The sequence below is a fragment of the Cavia porcellus genome, unplaced genomic scaffold (assembly GCF_034190915.1).
Source record: "Cavia porcellus strain 051 isolate PalLab524CR breed Dunkin Hartley unplaced genomic scaffold, mCavPor4.1 scaffold_1, whole genome shotgun sequence".
NCBI classification, from domain to species: Eukaryota; Metazoa; Chordata; class Mammalia; order Rodentia; family Caviidae; genus Cavia; species Cavia porcellus.
The window spans coordinates 17,744,606-17,762,935 of record NW_026947484.1 but is presented as its reverse complement, the minus strand read 5'-3'; the positions used below and the strand labels follow the sequence as shown (position 1 = coordinate 17,762,935).

General features: G+C 44.5%; 1 protein-coding gene across 3 annotated transcripts in view; it reads right to left on the bottom strand.

Annotated features, from left to right (window-relative positions):
• The window catches only part of Sgpp2 (sphingosine-1-phosphate phosphatase 2), a 108,537-nt gene that overhangs the window by 58,866 nt on the left and 31,341 nt on the right, over window positions 1-18,330 (bottom strand). For all 3 annotated transcript variants that reach the window (XM_063245865.1, XM_005001031.4, XM_005001032.3), the window contains one exon: window positions 9,362-9,520. In XM_063245865.1, the coding sequence (XP_063101935.1) occupies window positions 9,362-9,520 (159 nt within the window). Of the gene's footprint in view, window positions 1-9,361; window positions 9,521-18,330 lie in introns of those variants that run through there.

The window sequence follows — 18,330 nt, the reverse complement described above, 5'->3', positions numbered from 1 at the left end:
ATCTCTTTAGGTGTGATGTTCTCATCTATAAGATGGGGTTTGCGTGTGTATGAAGGCACATGGGTTAGAGGGGTATTCTGCAAACAGCCATCATGAGACCCATTTCCACTCAAGAGTCTAGCTTCACCATTGACACTGAACCATTTTTAGAAGTGAGAGTTGTTAATTTGAAAATTTCATTCCAAAGCAAGGCCTCCTGCACCTGTTGATTGATTCAATCTCTTTCCTTTCATGTTGCAAATGCATGGGGACAGGATGCAGTCCAGACCGGGGGCACTGTGAAGACCCTCAGGGAGGGACCGATGCACCTGCAGTGATGGGACAGCAGGTGTAGCCAGCGCAGAAGAGCTGAATTCCTGCGCTCTCCCTTGTTAGGACATACATGCCTTGGCTTGGGGTCTGGATATGTCTTGGCAAGAGCTTTTTTTTTCTTGATAGGGAATATTAATAGCTAGAGTGAAATCGAATGTGGGGAAAGAAGAACTAACTCCTCCGCAAAGCTTGATAAAGCTGCTTAGGGCTGTGTGTGTGTGTGTGTGTGTGTGTGTGTGTGTGTGTGATCTTAATAGTTTCAACCCAATTTCATTTTTAAAGAAACCTTTTCTGCAGCACCTTAGTACTTCAAATAACTTTATACCTAGCTAGGCTTTAAAGCAGCTGTCCATGCTCACAACAAACTCAGAAAAGCATTAGAAGTCGGGACCCGGTGTGGTGGTGCATGCCCGGAATCCCAGCCCAACAGCCTTGGAAGTTGAAACAGGAGGATCAAGAGCCCAGAGGCCAGGGTGGCGGTTTAGTGATTTAGCAAGACTCTGTCCAATTATAAAAACAAAAAAGTGAATATTGGGGTGTAGCAGGCAATGGCCTCTCTCTGTGAGCGTGAGATTTGTGCCCAGTTGACAGCATCCAGGTCTTAGGAAGTGGTGAGGGGGGTGTTTGTAAGGAAAGGGAGTTGTGGAGAAGAAGACAGACACATTTTCCCGTCATCTTCATCATGAGCAAAAGTAATGATAGTGACAGTGATGTTCAAAGGTTTTTGTTCACAAGTCAGGTTTTAAGGCTTTTTATGAAAACCTACACTAAGACCGAATACTTTTCCTTATTGTTTCAAAACTAAACCAAAACAGCAAGTGTAACAGCCCCCTTAGAGACATGTACTTAATATTTAACCAAGACTAAATTACAGATTCTACTTCAGAGGGACTGAGCAGAATCCCATGCCTCATTCCAGTGCATGCAATGCAAGCGAGAGACGGTTACAATCTGGCCATTGTCCACCCTGCTTAAACACTCACTAATCTCAAGGGAGGAGTAGTTTAACAAGCAGGGGGATCTTTTGAAGTGACTGGGGATAGCAGTTAAACAGAGGATTGAGAGATAATCACACTGAAAGTCATCTTTTGGCACTAAAATTGACCCCAATCTATGGGTTGTGAATTACAAAGTCAGGGCAGGATTTTTCCACCTCCCTAACTAACCAGGTGACAAAATCCTGCCTGAGACACAGGTGGCTGCCAGCCCACTTCCGAAAAGGCACCACTCTACATGGACATGTCACCACAAAGATCACCATATAACTGATTTGTGGGACTGTTTTATAAAATGATACCCCAGACTCTAAGCAGTTGGGCACTACCAAGCTAGTGGGCACAAAGTATAAATTTAGGCCTGGCTTGTATTATAAATATGAGTTAGCTCTCTGTAATCAGAATAGAGAGCTGGGGAAAATCATCATTTATACTGGAGTTCTCCAAACTAAGTTCATTTGTTCTCGAAAAACAGAATCAGAAGGACCTGCCAGAAGGAATCTTTTGCTTTTCTGGTTTATCACCATGATTTTCTCCCTATCTAAAGCTTTAAAAAGCCTATCAAAAATCAGCGGCCTGGGATTTATATTTGCCCAGGAGTGCTTTCTCTTCTTCTGTGTTACCAGAGGTTGACCCGGGGCTGTTGCACTGAATTACATACTTGAGAGTTTTCTTAAAATTTTTTTTATATTTTTAATTTTAAGACATGGTTCTAATGTGTCATCCAAAACGGGCTCCTGCCTCAGCCTCCCAGAGTGCTAGGCTTATAGATGTGCTCTATTATATCTAGCTAAACATTTTCTTTAAAAGTGCTCCTTCACTTGTGCCGAATACAAGTATTGTTCCTGACAGTTTCCTCCAGTATAAAGCAGGCAGTCTAACAGTTATTTAGCTATACATTTGATATGCACTTAAAACATTGTCTGATACTGAGGAGAGTCACAATGCAAGAACAAATAGCTACAGCTGCGATAGCATTTGGTTTGCAAAGAGATGAACTATCTCCTCTCCTCTTTCTGACTGCCATCCTCGTTGGCGTTTGCTCTTTTCCTTCTTCTTCCACACCCAGTTGGACCTCCTTCTATGGTCACATCACAACCATACAACAAATCCATGATCGTGCTCCAGGGAGCTCAATCTGGGTTTTTTCACCTTAGAGCCAGGAAGCTGCAAGTCAGAATCATAAAGTGGCTTAAACTCGGCTTCATTCCCAGGATTATCACCCCAGTCCTGGAAGTTCCAGAACCTGGTCCATGGAGCTGTGACCCCAGTCAATCATGTATCCCCCCGAAACACAGCTGTTTGAGCCAATTACACCCAACTTATGGACTGACCAGAGAGGGATGGAATCGTGGGATTGATTACATAGTAGCTGCACCAAATTGCCTTGAAAATCTGAATTAAAAGGCAGGTAGTGGGGCTGGGGATTTAGCTCAGCGGCAATAAGCACTTGCCTTGCAAGCAGGCAGTTGTGAGTTCGATCCCCGGTACCGATAAAAAAAAAAAGGTACATAGTTACCAGCAAATGACAGCAGTTAAAAATACAGGAGTTACAGCTGAATGGTAACAAGCAGACTACTCACCAGCCTTAGTTCTTGTGAAGTTCTAGCCTTTAGAGTCCCCATAAACTTAAATATCCATCTCTTTTCCTGAGTAAATTTGAGTGAACTTGTCTTTCTGGAAACTGGACACACTACCTCCATTGTATCAGTCTGTGTCCCTTTTGAAGCTACAAGTCTCTAATCCAATCTTACTTGCTAATATGGGTAAGAGCAAGCCATCAACCCACTCGTGTGTTACAGCAACTCCTTGCTTCCAATCAGGGAAATGGTAAGAAGCCAAGAAGTACTAGCAGAGACGGAACCCCTGCCTAGAAACTGTCAGGAACAAGCAATTTATCCAGAAGCACTGAGAGACTGACTTGAGTATGATGACGCTTGCTTACAAAGACTCTCACACATGTTAGAAAGGCAGGAGACAGATCCCTGAGAAGTTAAAACTCAGAAACGAGAAATAAGGCAAAGAAAAACTCAAAGGAAAATGTTAACTTAATTGGAATTCAAGCAACCATATTTTCTGAAAGCTGGTCCCCCAGGGGAGACCATTTCACAGACAGAGAAACTGAGCCAGAAACATGGAGTGGCAAAGAGAGGGCTCAGGAGGTCACAGAGGGTGTGACAATAGAGAGTGATGAGGTCTGTGCCTAAACGAAGGTGAAAACTTGAATAAAACTTTCAAATTCCTTTTTATTTGGTTTTTTGTTTCGTCTGGCACATGCACACGCGTGTGTTTGTGTATATGTGTGTGTATGTATATATATGTTTGTATGCATGTGTACATGTATGTGTGTATGTGTGTGTGCGTGTATGTGGATGTGTGTGTGCATATGTGTGTATATGTGTGTGCATGTGTGTATGTGTATGTGTGTGTATGTGTTACTGTGGATCAAACCCGAGAGCCCTGCACAGTACACGAGTGTCATACTACTCAGTTATAACTCCAGGCCCCGTTCAATTTTAATGGCTTCCTCTTGGTCAATCTTAATGATATTGTACAATTAAACCCCATGTCTTAAAGTCTTGAACTTATATAAAAATCTTCCAGAAAAACACACTGACTCTAAGATTTGGAAAATTCAGCATCATTCTAGCTTAGTGACTGGAGAAATTTTTTTTCTTTTGTCTTTCTGAGACAAGGTTTCTCTGTGCAGTTCAGGCTGGCCTTGAACTCACTTTCTAGCCCAGGCTGGTGCAGTGATCCTCCTGCCTCAGTCTCCCAAGTACTGGGATAATAAGCATGTGCCACCACACCTGGCTAGAAATCAATTTGTAAAAGCCACCCCCACCATGCATTACAAGTATCCTCAATATCAGGCAATGTGTTTAAAATACATCTCAAATACACTGCTTGAGAAAATTATTCAAAAGGCAGGCTGACAATTCAAAAATGTTAATACAAATGGCTAATGAAGATATGAGAAGTGTTTCCATTGGTCATAATTAGGAAATGAGAAACAGCTGAGATGCCAGTGTTTTCCACTGGTTGCATGAGTGATGATTTTAAAATGAGCATACACGAAGCTCATGAAAAGCAGTTACAGCGCGGCCTTACGCACACACCGAATGGGGGCCCGACAGGATGTGTACGGAAACACTAGCCGTGTACTTCACCAGCCTTAGCAATTCTATCAACCGTATGCGTCAGCAGGAGGCTGGCTCTCCTAGGAACAGGCCTATCCCCTCCTAATAGATGGTGGACTTCATTTTGGCTAGGTCAAGACAAAGTCCAAAGACTAATTTGTGGCTCATCTTTAAACCAGCACGGTATGTTTAACATTAGTCTGGGCTTTAGTCTTCAATGATATCTGAATTTACCTAATTTTCATTTTTATCTACTTAGCTCATTTTTTAAAATCTTGTTATCAGTGCTAGGAAAGGTCTGTGCCAAGAAGCAGGATATAAATAATGAAATCTTTTAAGAACAGAGAAATGCAGCTTTCTGAGCCTCAAGGATCAATGGCAGTATTGATATTTTACAAAACAAAGAAAAACTTCATTGGAGAAACAGTGAGGGAGCATTTGCTTCATGTTACAGTATAACTTTAAAGCTGTTTTTAGGTTTTGGCTAGCGCCTTCACAATGCCAAAGTGGAAGTCAAGCGGCCAGATGAGCACTCTTTCAGGTACTGAGCCATCTATTTCTCTGCATGGGAATGTTGGGTATGTGTGGGTGTTGGGGGGGATTGAACTCCAGGCCTCTGCACTGAGCCACATCCCCACCCCTTTATTTTACTTTTTTTAAGTTTTGAGTTTGTTGAGTCACTAAATTGTTCAAGCTAGAATCTGTAATCCTCTGTCTCAGCCTCCCAGAGTCCTGGGACTCCAGGTGCATCACTACCCCCAAATTCTTTACGGGGATTCTAAGCAGGCTAAGATTCTTCTGAAACCAAAGGTAGATTTAAAACATGGATATGGGGCAGAAGAGGGCACTGTGACTTGACTGAGGTCTTCCCTTGTCTAAGTTTTCTGGGCCTGGGCAATCAAAGGAGCCTGAGGTCACACAGTGCACGGCTGGGAAGAGCATCCTGAAACACAAGCAAAGCCACAGAAGCAGATCATTTCATAAAGCCCCAGATGCAGTGACTTGAAAACAGAAAAAGGAAAGGACAGCACAGAGGACACTCTTCTTGCCACTGAGCTGAGCTCTGGAACAAGAAGACTCCCTGGCAGTGGAGGCCCACCGGCCAGGGCTGCATCCACTTTGATCTTGGACAATTATTCAGCCTTCTTATGTTTCAGTTTCACAATCTATAAAATGGGCTAGTAATAGCTACTCAGGATGGCTGGCAGAATTAATTGAGGTAAAATATATAAAATGCTATTGCACTCAGGGGCATTGCAAGTGCATAGATTAAGTGTTCAGAGTATAGCATGACTCTTTATGATTTGAAGCATCACTGTCCAGATCTATAAAAGAACACTCACCATGGTAATGAAGTATAAGTCAGTTAATGAACACCGGTGCCAGTAAAACGCACAACAGCAAGCAGGAGTGACTGATTGTGAGGAGAGAGAGCAGTTAACACACCCATACATTCTGCTAAGCTGATTCAGACACTACAAGTCAACTGCAACACGATGAATGCTTTTTTAAAGGCAATAAAACCTGTTGAGTCTCGTCTGACAACTGCTGAATTAATATAAAATTTGACCAGCAGAGCGACACTGGGACAAACGGTGCCTTCCAACACTTTTTGTGGGAGACAGACCGTTTGCAGCCCTAAACCTTCAAGCTCTGGACCTTATGTAATTAGTCTTTCTGAGTCCCGTCCCTTGATGGGGCAGTCACTGGTGTGGAGATGCCCTGAGTCCCAGGCTGGTTGAGGTTAAGAACCCCAGCAGGCGCCATCCCAGTCTCTTCCTGGACCCCAGCTCCTCCGGGGATTTCTGTCCCTATGTTCACCTTCAACGCTGAGCCAAGACAAGCATCTCCCCTCAGTGGCCCAGGGCTCTCACACCCACGCCCCTGCCCCTGCACCGTCCCCCAGTGGGGCGGCCCCGTTCTCTCGCCCCAGAGCCTGCAGGACCTCGCTGGAGCCAACCTGCCTCGCTGCCCTGATGGCTCACACACCCTACTTACACATCCTGCATATATAAATTTATGTTTGTATATGTATGTTGGATAGCTGACTATACTACTAATCTCGCTTAGGTCATCAAAAAGAACAGTTTGTGCTGTCAGTTTGACTGATCACTTTTACATCTAGATTTTGTAACCTGAACAACTAGTTTCGAGATAACAATGTACCATATATTAACCAGTGTTAATTCTCTATTTTCTTTTTCTTTTTTTTTGAAATTTTGTATCCTTTCAATCCTTTTTTCTTTCTGTTTTGCTTTTTAAAATAAAATTAAAAAAAAAAAGCACACTGCAGCCGCAGATGTAGCTCAGCGGCACAAATGCCTGCTGGTGTGAGTTCGATCCATGGAACGGGAAAACAAAACAAAACAATCGCTCCCCAAAATTATCAAATGACTCAGGATAGCCTGCAGACTCAAGAGGTTCTTCCTTCCTCACACATAGGCTAAAGGGAGCGCTAACAACCAGAAGCGTGAGTCTTCCACCACGCTGGGCGCGGCGCACTCCTGGAATCCCAGAGCTTCTTGGCAAGTCTGAGGTTTCTTAGCCCTTTGGAAAGCTTTCTGCCCTAGCAGCGCTTGCACTTGCAGCATGCCCCCTGTACGATGGTCCTAGGTAAACAAAGGCACTTCACATCTTAGCATACCTGGCCTACTCCACCAGCATAAAGGTTTCCGGAAACACATCCTGAGTCCACATTACACATGTACTGTCATACATGCATTGGGACACCTGGGTCTGTCCCCGAGTTTTCCGATTTTCAGCAGAGGAGGGAACCTCTTCATCTCCCCTCTTTTCCTCCCCACATGCAGCTGCCCTAGCAAACCCCAAGGGGCTTCCAAGGCCAGAGGGACACCGGGACCAACACTCCCTTTATGATCCGTGAGCAGCCTGTGCGTTTGCAGGTTCTCGGGTCAGACTTTTAGATAAAAAGCTAGACTTCAGGAGAAGGCCAGGCAGGAGGCCGGGACAGAGACCGCAGAATGTGGCTTGCAGTTGTGGAGCGGGGAGGGTGAGAAAGAGGCAGAAAGAAGGTGGGGGACGTGCCTGGCATGAGAGGCTTCTGACCCAGGCTCGCGTGTTTGTACTGTGCGGATTCCTTGTTCGGTGGCCAGAGAAGTGACGCCGAAAACTGGAAGCAGGCCTTGCAAAACTGGAAGACTTCATAGGAAAAAGCCAAAGGTCCGACAACTCTGGGCAGCTGCAGGTGGACACAGAGGCGCTGCCCCGCAGTGCCCCCAGGTGGCCGCTGGGCAGTGGTTCGCCTCTACGCCCCACCCCCACCCGCCCGGCTTTGCTTCTCTGCCCCCTGCCCAGGAGGGAATTCATGGCAGCTGAGCCTGCTTTTGTACAAAGGAGAAGAATGCCAAGAGCGGGAAGTCACTTGCCAAAATTCACCGAGCCTTTCCTCCACCTCCGACCCAGCCCTCCGAGCTTGTTTTTAGCGCTGCCGCAAATCCTTGTCTTCCAGCTAAACAAAGGCCTGAGATGTAGAAGTGGCTGCTCTCCGAAGCCTGGGCCTCCATGGATCGTCACTTTGTCACCCTACTCACATAGGTCTTGTGCATATTCCCCCCCCCCCACTTCAGGAGATTCTAGGGGCGCACAAGGGAGCTAAGGCTCAAGGCCGGGGCAGGCAGACCAGCTGAGCTGCACAGGACCAAGGCCTGACTGGCATCCGAGCCCACATACAAGGGGGGGAGGGTGTCACAATAAGGGTGAATGAGTTCCCCTCAAAATGTTGCCCCTTACTTCAAACATAGCATCCTACGTGTTCCTGCCACTTTCGGAGGCATTCCGGAAGGCCTCTTCCCTGAGTGTCTTAGGAGGCCTGATTGAAAAATGCTACACATGACTCTGCCAAGTAGGGGCCAGGCAGGCTCCCCAAACACTACGGTGAGTCCTCAGCTACCCTAGTGCCCGGAGCTGGCATCCTGCAACTTCTGGCTTCCTCTCATCATCAAAATGACCAGGAAAGGTAAACATTTTAGGTTGACTAAGGCCATCAAAGTAGCCACAAGAGTATAACCAAAGCACACCGGCAGGACTTCCTGAACCGCTTCAGAAAGCGCCCAGGTGGAACGGATGCCTGTGTTTGAAGCTGGGGAAGGACAGACAGGGAGTCTTCCCCTGTAAAAATGCTTTCGCCCAAACACACAGTGTTTTCCTGTGGTCCTTGTGGCTTGCTGTTTTGCCTCACAGATAAGTACAATCCTTCCCAGATAAACAAACATTCAGAACTCATTGGCCTGAACGTGAAGTGATTAAGGTACCATGGGCAACAGGCAGGGCTCCACCCAGGTGCCTGGACTTGACACTGGGTTGCCAGCACAGCCGCCCTTCCCTCACTGGAAGCCTTTCTAGGCAGGTATTCGCCTCCTAGCTTCCCTCTCTCTACCCTGAAAAGAGTAGCTGCTTACTGCCACTTAGAGTTTTAGGGTTTGATCAGATTGTACTAAAATGGCCTCTCGGTGAGACATATTTTATACCTTCCTGTGGATTCTTAGAAGGTATTTTCATTTTCTGCTTAGCTTTTTCCCTTCTCCTGGTTCTGTTTACCCAAGGCGAGATGTCTATCGAAGCATATGAATTACAAGTTGGATTGGGTTTTGCAGACCAAATGAGTTGCACTTATATTTATTTTTTTCGAAAGTAAATTAGGAGACAATCGTATTCTGTGTGATTTCGTTTTGTGTTTGTTTGTTTTGCTCTTTGAGACAGGGTCTCACTATGTAACCCAGGCTGGCCCTCAAATCGAGGTGATCCTCCTGCCTCTGCCTCCTGAGTGCTGGGATTACCGGTGTGCACCACCATGCCTGGCTTTGCACTCTAGGGGATTTTAAAACAAACAAATACGAAGAATATTATGCAAAGTACTTCGGTACAGCAGCTGTTGTAAATCTTGGTAATACTTACCACCCATATTAAGACCAGTCTTCTGGATAAGTAAGGATCAATATTCCAGTGAGTGAATGGAAGAAATGTGATGTAGAACACTTCTTGACCCAGAGTAGCCGAAAATCTGAATAGGTAATAGTAGAAATAATTCTTCACAATGTATTTCTGCCCATAAACCTAAAAGACAAAAGGACACTCTGTAAGTTCATTCCACAGGTCCTGAGGTAGCAAGTTGAATACCCGGTATCTGAGACTGATGGGCCTCCTTAACTAAGGTTATATGCCTCCTTTCTCACCGCCTTACTGTGGTTTCTTAGCCATTAGTCTACACTGAGGTCAAACCTCTATCAACCCCAGTTTGTATACACTGAATGTATCTTTTTAAACAGAAAGCGCATGAAGCCAAGTCTTGGGTATAGAAAAGGTTAGAAACTTGAGGGTAGCTGAGTATGTTAGGGCACTGTATGAGTTCCTGATTGCATGTGGCCCTGATCCTTAGGACTCATGAATATATCACCTTATATGGCAAAAGGGACTCTGAAAATATAATTACATCGATGAATTTGAGATAGACTATTGTGGATTATCCAGGTGGGCTGTACTCTCAACATAACTACAAGGACCCTCAATTGGATGGAAGTAGGAGGCAGAAATGTCAAAGTCAAAGAGGGATTTGAAGACAGAAATGCTGCTGGCTTTGAAGGTAAAGGAAAGGGCGGTAAGTAAAGGGCTGCGAGTGGCGTCTAGAGGTTAGGAGGGGGAAAAGAAAAAGGAGACAGATTCTCCCTTGAGTCTTCAGAAGAAATGCAGCTCTGATGACACCTTGATTTTAGTCAAATAAGATCTACTTTAGCCGGTGGGCTTCCAGAGCTTTAAGAAAATAACTGGCATTGTTTTAAGCCATTGAATGGTCAGTAATGGTAATGAGTTACAGCAGCGTAGCACTTGCCTCTGGACTTTGGTCCCCAGCTCGTGCTTTGGAGCACAGGAGATCAAACCTAAACCTTGATCAAACCTCATGCTACCACCGAGCCTCACCCCTTGCTTTCTTCACTTTTTAAACAGGACATATAGGTGAGTGTGGGGATGCACGCATGCAATTCCCACTACCTCTGAGGCTGAGGAAGCGGGGAGGATAGTGAGTTTGAAGAAAGCCTGGGCAAAAATACGAAGGATCTAAATGGCACAGATAAAGTCGACTCTCCCCTGAGACACTGTGAGAACCACAGCAAGTGCAGGTGGGGCTGTCACCACGCATGCCCACTCCTGGTGCCCGTTCCCTTGTTCTTGTTCCGTGGGCGAGCAGGGGAAAATACTTGCAAAGTGAAAACAGGAACAAAGAGCCAGTCTATTTAAAACTATGGCAAACACCTTTATATTCATGGTATTTTTGTAGTACATGAAAGCCAACAGTATTGTCATCCCACTGAGTGATTCTAAGAAGCAGACTTCTAATGCCAGTGTCACAGGTAGTCATAATGTTGAATATAAAATCAAAGTAAAATGCCATTACTGAAGGTGGGGAGGGGGAGGGGCAGCATGATTGCAGGAATACTTTGTAAAAGCTCTTGTAAGTCTACATTTTTATTTGGTTTAGTAAAGCAAGAGGTATTTAATGCCTAGAGAATTCGGGGGAAAGTTGCATGTATTTATTCTACCAATATTGTTCCCATATCTATGCAGTTCGGCACCCATGCTGGGCACTAGAAATACTCAGAAAAGTCAGGTTTCCTGCTTTGGATAAGGGTTAGGGATTGGATAACATACCAGTTAGTGGGCAAGCCAGGCAGTCAGTCCTACTTTGAAGGTTTACAAGGAGAAATTTTGTCAAATTCTAACAAGGTCAAATCACTCTCTGGTGTCATTTATTATACCCAAGAATTTTATGACATTAAAAAATAGTGGCAATCATTTCTTTACTCTAGAGATTTACCTGAGCTCAAGTTCAACCTCTTGACCTTGGTAAATAATTGAGAAGAGCATCAGAGACAATAGTGAACTGCTTTAGCATTATGTATTACCAACTAGTATCTTCAGTTTCTTTTTCTTTTTCATTTTTTAGCATCTCTCAGGAGTTCTTGTCAGAGGGTTAAATATTCTCTGAATCTCCTTAGGGACAGAAGAACCAAGTGTGAAACTTAAAATATCAGCATATACATAGGGGCTCTCAAAGGATTTCCTGGGGGTGATTCATGTGCAAGTAAAATAGTATTTGTCTTTTCAAAAAAAGAATCTGAGTTATCCTTGTAGAACTCTCAGAATGTAGGACTTCAGTATAGACTGGGAAAAAAAATTCATTTCCAGCATACGGATTGGTCTCAGTGGGAACAGTTAAAGAAAGATCATGGGTTAGAAATAGAAACTGTGGGACTGAAATAGAAAGTGTAATGACAGAATGGCGACAAGAGAAAGAAGCTCATGTCCCAGAACTCTCCTTCTGTATTCCCATTAGGCCTCATAGCAGGTGCTAGCCAGGTTCTGGGCAGTGTTTCCAGCATACATGTGCAAGGATTTAGCAACTAATCTTTAAAGTAAAAAAGCAAGAAATGGTTGGGGATGTGTATCAGGTGCTTGACTAGCATCCAAAGAGACTGTGAGTTGCAGTCCCAGCTATGCAAAACACAAAACAAACAAACAAACAAAAGCAAACAAACAACTCTATAAACAACTCTCATCTCAAAAGACTGAGAAAGTCTCAAACATTAGGTTGAGGAGAGCCACTCTTGGAAATAAAAATGCTTCAGGACCTCATTCTTTGTGTACAGCTTTTGTGCTTGTGCTAGAATTCTTTCTTTTCTCTATTCACTTTAATAATTTGTTATGACTTTTTGTCCTATTAAAAAATGCAAATGCTTCTGAGTACGCATATCATCTGTCACTCAGCCCAGTGAAGAGGGGCCCGTAAAGAAGGAATGGTACAATGGAAACTTCCCACATACCCATGAATATGGGTTGCAAAATGCCATTGATATTTTTATACTGGATTTTACTTATTGATTTATTTTCCTAAAGGTTAAAAACAAATGCTTCCATAGGATCTCTGGGGGTCTTGGTCCCTCTGTCTCTTCTCTCCTTTACAGTTGTAGACTGCTTAAATGCACATCCTCCTGGTTGGGCTTTCCCATATTCTAACCATATTGTTGGAGGACAGGCACTTTGCTTGTCAGCCCTTCTCTGCTCAGCCGCCCTCGATGCACAGACCATCAGGCAAGAGCCCGAGCCATTCAGGGCGACTGCCTGGAGTCAGAGAAGGCACACAGAGAAGGCATGTGGCTTTTTGGCTCAGCTCTGCCTTGAGCACCTAAACAGCATTTTGTTTTCTAAAGACACTCCAAGGAGTCCTAAACGCAAAGGAAACACGGCCAGGTCAGGGCCAGTGGATAGCATAAGAGCTGACCCAGACAGCAGAGGAGCAAATGCCCAGCAGATTTGGCAGCCAGCCCAGTTTTTGAGCTTTCAAAGGAAGAATAGAAGAAATAGCTTTCAGTCAAAACAACCTTGGGGACTTTGCCTTTCAGAACCTTAGTGGCCTTGATTACGAAAGACGTGAAGGATGAAGCAGGATTAGTCCAGTTGCTTTTTTCTCTCTAAGTGCTCTACCACTAAACAATATCCCCATCCCTCTGTTGCTTTATAATGTATAATGAAATTACTCTTTAAATAAAATGTTGCCCCAATGCCTATTTATAACAATATGATCCACAGTCTATTCTAATTGGCTGACAGTGAGGAAGGGCTCGGGAACCCCTAGCTCCGCCAGGCCTCCCCACTTCCAGTAGAACAGTTCAATGATCAGTCCGAAAATCACTGGCCTTAATGTCTTCCAGACCCCAGATAACATCTTCATGTAATTAACCTTTGGCTCTGACTGCAGAGCGTAAAGGTATCACAACCTTGAGGTCTTGAAGGCATTTGATAAATTCTACTCCAGTGTTGCTGCGAGGTCGTGTTACTTGTCCCATTTTTTTTTTTCACTTTAGAGTTATAAATATAAGTTTGCTTCCAAAGGTCAAGTTCAAGACACTCCTCTGTCTCCCTGGAGCCGGAAGTTGTTCACATCCAGGAGGATGGGAGCCTGCCACTCCAAGGGGCCCACTTTAAATAGAAGCAGTGCTAGAGCCTGCTGAGGCCTGAGAGCCAGGATCTATACAAAGCAGTATAGGTTTAGTTGTATTTTAAAACAACTTTGGATGTAAAGCTCTTCTACAGAACATATCAGTGGCAGGCTCTCCTTTGCAATGACTTGTCAAGAGACAAAAAGTGACAACCATTTAGTGTTAAGATCTTAGTTGGCTGTTTCAAAAGCTCTAAAATCAGGCAACACTACATTTTCTAAGGTTCTGGCTGGCCCAGCAGAAGTTGCTTTAATGGGAAGAAAACAGCTTGATGAAAGCTGAAACAAATAACAAAAGTGGATTGGTCATTTTGAAGTTACTTTCCTTGGAAGGCTGGGTCAGGGGGACAGAACAATAGGAAAACAACTGATTAACTGCCATGAAGTTACTTCTAGGTCCTGTTTTTTGTGAAAGGGATGAAGGCAGAAAAAGCATTATGGTGCCCATTTGCAACTGGTCTGTTTGGGAAATGTTGCTGCTTTCTTTCTCTCTAACCCTGATTTCTACACATGTCAGACACAGCTGCTTTTGGAGTACCTTTGGCCTGAGTAACTCCATTTCAATTTTAGTGTGGTCTGCTGGGGCCTCATGCAGAAGCTTTGTCTAAAACAAGGGGCTCTTGTGATTTTTCTCTCATAGACTTTGCTCTACAGCGGTTTCGACTGACTAAAGAGAAGAAAGCAAGTAGATAGAGTGGACAGCCCTGGAGAGCAGAAAAGAGACCAGAGTTAAGGCAGGCCAAAGAGCCAGGAGATAAAGACTGCAGCTCCTGGAGATGAAGTGTTTCAGAATTAATCCAGAGTTCACCACCACTTACTACCTGAAAGTTTTCACGCATGACTTGCATGGGCCTCAGTTTCCCCCTCTGCAAATGGGAATAATGCTATATGCCACACCAGGATGTTGGGAGGGCTTAATAAAATAGTGTTGATGGTGTACGGGAGAAATCAGATCCCAGGCTGGCAAAGACATTTCTCAGTGAGCTCCTAGCAGTGATGATGATAGTGGAGGTAGGTGGTCCAGGTGGTGGCTGCAATGGCAGAGGCAGTGAAGAATTCTGGAAAGTTCTTCTCCATCCAAGTGAGCATACAAATCACCTGGAGAACTGCTGAAATGCAGAATTCACTGCAGTTGATCTGAGACAAGGGCAACGATTCTAATTAACTCTTAAGGGATTTCCAGGCTGCCATATTGGCGGCCCGCGGGACGCCAAGCAGCAAGGGCACCTCAGGAAAGGGGTTTCATGACAGAAGGGAGCACTCAGACTTAATCATCAGTGTTATCTAAAGCAACAACCAGAGTTAAGAGCGTAAGACAGAGTGAGCCACGCAGCAGATGAGAGCGCTGCTGACAAATCAAACCAGAGAAGGTGGCAGAGGTAGTGGAGGACCTGCAGGAGTCCAAGTGTGGGACCGCACCCCTGGACTCACCAAAGGAAGGACACATGCAGACCACGACACACTGTGGAACAATGTGGTCCAACCACCGGCTAATCAGCCTTCCTAGGGGTCCTGCCTCAGTTTGGGGGAGGTTTATATAAATTCCTAAATTGAAATTAGTTAAGAAGTAGCCGTGAAGTATGCATGGCATTCCTTTCCTGGCATACCCCATGTGATAGACAAACAAATCCTGTTTCCCTCCAAAAAGGGCTTTCATACCACTGTCAGAATCCCAGCTTTGAAACACAAGTTCTCATGCCCCTGCGGGAAGAGCATTTGTCATTAGGATCTTTATGAAAATGGAGGTGGCATTTGTTGCTATACTGACCAAAAAAAAAAAAAAAAAAAATTAAAAAGAATATAAAATCCAGCAGGAGTGTAGATATAGTATGTCACATTTAGAGGAATGACTTCTTCGAGTTCTAAACTTTTTTTTAAACCCATCCTGGCTGGGCAATTCTTCGGCTTCATCTGTAATCATACACATTTGACCTGGCTAGGCCTGCTTATACCTTCTCATCATGTCCTGGGGTTGTCACATCTGTCACATGCTGGCCTAAGGTCCTCTTCAAGGTGACCAACTCCTCAGGGGTTTGGGATTGTATGAGAGGGGTGGGTATGAGCCTAGAGTCTTCAGATTGATACACAATTTTGGAAATCAAGGCATCTCTGGAAAAATTCCTCCCACGGTCAAAGTAGTGTCCCCCAAAACATAGGGAATAGGGACTAAAATTGCATTGTCATGTTTGCTGGCTCTTACATCCTGAGTATGTTCAGCCAGAATAGCCTATAGACTGGAAGGTGAACTGAAGGACTCTGACATCTCTTTTTGTAGAAAGTGTATTTTGGCAAGGTTTTGGCCCACTATTCTTCTCTTTCTCCTTCTTCTTTTTCGTTTGTTTGTTTGGGTCTTGCTATGTAGTTCAGTCTGGCTTTGAACTCACTACATAACCCAGGCTGGCCTCAAACTCATGTTGATTCTCTTGCCACAGCCTCTTGAGGACTGGGAATATAGGAGTACAGCACCACGCCCAGTTGGTCCCACTACCTGTTTCAGAGAGATTGGATGAATGTCCTTACATACCTCTGAGGTGGAATATCTGTAACATAAGCACTCTCCAAGCTATCGTAAGACCAATTATCTTGTTCATATACCAGGTACAAACCTAGTCCTGTTTGACATTTCAGAAATTTGAAAACAGCAAATCTTTTCCAGGGCATAGACCATGCATTCCCTGCTTGAACTTTAGTGATGGAAGATTTACAATAAGCAAGATCATTTCATGAGCAAAGAGAGTTACGATGCTCTGCAAGCAGGACGAAATGCTGCAGAGTGATGAGTGTGCGCCAAGGATGCTTTCCCCGGATGCCGGTGTGAGCAGAGCCCTGCCTGAGGGGAGGAGCAGGTTTGCTTGGGGTCTGGGGGTCAGAACACTTAGTCAAAGGCCTGAAAGCAGGCACCAGCCCTGTGTGCTGGAACATGGGAGATGTGAGGGGAGGCAGGGAGAAAAGGAGGGGGAGAGGGAGGGAGGGGATGGGGTGAGGAGGGGAGGTCCAGACTGTTAAGGGTAGAAGCTAAACCAAGCCATAATTTGACACTGAGACTGGGAGAAAGAATAAGGCATCGGAGGAGGGTTTTAAATAGGAATGTAATTTAATATACTCTGATGAGGCTAAAAAAAATTTTGGCTTAGAAACAGCACTTCAGGTTTTTTTTATTGCTTAAATTTGATGGGGAGAGCTGGGGACATAGCTTAGTGGTAGAGAGCATTCTTAGCTTACATGAGGCCAAAATTCAATACCCAGGACCAATTAATAAATGAATGGATAAACGAATGAATGGATGAATACACATACAAACACACTTAAACAAGCAAATAAATTGAATGGAGAACTATCCTCAGCAGTTGCTGAACTTGGAGCAGGATCACATTTACTCTGTTATAGGGTGGATACGTGGCATCCAACTTCGCAAATCGATTTACTAATATCTTCCTAACCCTTTAAATTACTCTCCTTATATTTTACAGATTAGGGAATTAAAACTTTGCAACCCATAAAGAAAATCGAATGCTGATTCTTTGGGAACTCTACGCAAGCTTGATGATGTCCTTTGAAGCGGACACAGAGGGACTGAGAAGGCGCAAAGGTTTCCTCTTTCATCTTCAAGTTCAGATAGAATTGCAAGTTGGGCGATCTAACTGATGTCTGCTTTGAGCTCAGGTGATTAAAATTTCAGGATGGTGCGACTGAAAGTCAATAAAATAGGAGACCTTCTTCAAATAAAAGCTTGAAAGGGAACTGCACACTAATCACTTTCATCTGCTTCGTTGGCTTTTGTCAGGATCTCTTGGTCTGTATCCAAGAAGAGGGAGTTGGAGGGGACTGGACCCCGCATGGCTCTTATAGTTTGTTAGCTGTGACCTTTTACATGACTTGGACCTGGCCTTCCTCTTGACAGTCCCTTAGATGCCCAACCCCTGAACCTCTGACACCCTTGTTATTCTCCTTAGGGACCAGCAATTACACTGGACACCATCAGGATGGGTGAACCAGTACTAGTTGGAAGATGCTTGACATTGTGACAGGGTGATCCTGATGCCAACAATGTTTTGAGTCTAGGAATGATCTTGCAGCTAGATGAAACACTGCCTTGTGATCACTTTTTTTGATGGTGGTGGTGGGGCAGTATTGTGGACTGAAGCTGAGACCCATACATTCAACTGTATTTACCCAGCTTTTTAACAGGCTCTTGCTAAGTCCCTAAGGTGCCTACAATGGGCTCAAACTTGCAATTCTCCTGCCTTGGGCTCCCAGAGTGCTAAGGTTACAGGCCTGGGCCATGGTGCTCACTTCCCCTTCAGTTTTACAACTGCTGTGCCTGAAACACTCTTTTCTTGGGAAGCAAATGTAGGCACAGGATAGGGAGACAGTCAGAGGCGAGCTGAGTATCTGGAAAGATCAGTCAGCTGGAATCCTCTCCTCACGATTCCCTCCACCAACAAAAGGAACAACAGGAGAGGACACAAGGGACAGAAATAACCATTGCCATTTTCAAATGGAGCAGGGGAGCCAGCTGCCTTTCAAATTCCCAAGACATCTTAAGAACTTAACTGTTTTTCAAAACATTTTGGATCCACTAAAACCCGAAACACATTGTGCCAAGCATTCTTCCATTTAATTGTTAAGCCCTGGTGTGTTCGGGGGGATTTCTGCTGCAGATGTTTCTGATTTGTTTATATTAACTTATCAAAATGACATTTGGAAGAGCTACATGATGTTCAAGGAGTCTTATAAACTTGGGTTCATTAGTTCTAATCCTGGAATTCTACCTCACCCCCACCCACCCATCCACCCATTCCTAAAACACATGGAACGCAGAATTTGGAAGGACTCAGTCACTTTCTTCTAACCTATTGGAATCTCCAGGTTC